Source organism: Hipposideros armiger, unplaced genomic scaffold (assembly GCF_001890085.2).
Source record: "Hipposideros armiger isolate ML-2016 unplaced genomic scaffold, ASM189008v1 scaffold_503, whole genome shotgun sequence".
Lineage (NCBI taxonomy): Eukaryota > Metazoa > Chordata > Mammalia > Chiroptera > Hipposideridae > Hipposideros > Hipposideros armiger.
The window spans coordinates 888366-889680 of record NW_017731853.1 but is presented as its reverse complement, the minus strand read 5'-3'; the positions used below and the strand labels follow the sequence as shown (position 1 = coordinate 889680).

At 52.5% G+C, this 1315-nt stretch overlaps 1 protein-coding gene across 4 annotated transcripts in view; it reads right to left on the bottom strand.

Annotated features, from left to right (window-relative positions):
• Nucleotides 1-1315, bottom strand: part of HHAT (hedgehog acyltransferase) — a 259836-nt gene that overhangs the window by 235069 nt on the left and 23452 nt on the right. For all 4 annotated transcript variants that reach the window (XM_019667729.1, XM_019667727.1, XM_019667728.1 and 1 more), the window contains one exon: nucleotides 1015-1147. In XM_019667729.1, the coding sequence (XP_019523274.1) occupies nucleotides 1015-1105 (91 nt within the window). In that variant the 5' untranslated portion in view covers nucleotides 1106-1147. The remainder of the gene's footprint in view (nucleotides 1-1014; nucleotides 1148-1315) is intronic.

Sequence of the window (1315 nt, the reverse complement as noted above, 5' to 3'; positions counted from 1 at the left end):
GTGGAGGACGTTGCTTCACTGGCCCAAGTTGGCACCATCATTGCGCTCTTCCCGGGCGAGGCAGATCAGTCACCGGCTTCTGGACGGCCACTCACAGCGGCTGTTGGCCGCTCACGCTGGCTGCTGGCTATACACGGTAGCCCATGGTAATCCACTGCAGCAGGGACTGCAGCCTATGCCGTCGCCGGTGACCCTCGGCAGCCCAGCCCCAGGTCGAGCTGCCGTTCATCATCTTAGCTGCAGAGGGCAGTGTCACTGGTCCTCATATGTGGGATCCGAACCGGGGCCCTCTGGCACCCCAAGCCAGTTCTTAACCAACGTGCCACTCGGCCAGCACCATAGTTCGCACTCTTGAGCAAGCTCTTAACCAACTGAGCCACTCAGCCGGCCCTTATAGCATGGGATGTTTTAAATAGCACATGGCCACCAAGCTAAAGACTATATTTCCCAGCCTCCAGGCCGTGGCCACAGAACTTGGTGCTGGCCAACTGGGTGTGAGAAGTGACAAGGGTAACTAGCAACCTGCCCTTAAAGGAAAGAAGGGTTCCCAACCCCTTCCTATGGGCAGAAATGTGGACTTGGTGACAATTCCTCTTCAGAATACACACAAAAGCACTAAAGACAGCAGGACAAGAAGATGAAAGGGGTCTGGGCCTCCAACATCATGAGCTGCCTCCACCTCTCTGTGAGGAGTTGGGTGAGAGAGAAACTTAAGAGGTTACTGCAAATTAGGAATGCGAATCTCCTTTACGGCCTTTGATGGCCATTGAATCAATCCTCCTATTACAGAAGACGAGCCACAGGGTCACCTGAAAGACCCAGGATCAAAGTGGAAAACCCCACTGACTCAGGCCACTGATGCAAACTGCCCAGGATGAGAGCAAAGCAAAGTGGCCCCAAGTCATTCCAAGCCCATGAGGTCATCTTCCTGAATCGTCAGCCTCAGCCTCCGAGCACTCCCTCCCACCTCCCGCCTTGCTTGCGAGACACATTTGCGGCAACGTTGAGACTTACCTCTGGAGACTTTGTAAACTTCATAGAAAGAATAGAAGTGGAAGCCTAGTGAAGCAAGCAGGTAAAAGGACAGTTCCCACCAGGCCAGCATTGTTCTTGTGACAAAAGGTCCCGATGCCCGAGTTGAGAGTTTCTAGGAAGAGAAACACAAATAAAAACATTAAGCCATTAACCTAACACCAGAGAACAGCATCTTATCACCAGTCAGTGACCTTGCTCTCCCAAGGACTCATCACTAGTCAAGGTGATACAGATATAACCCCGGTGAAACCTCCTCCTGCTAGTTACCTCACACACACAC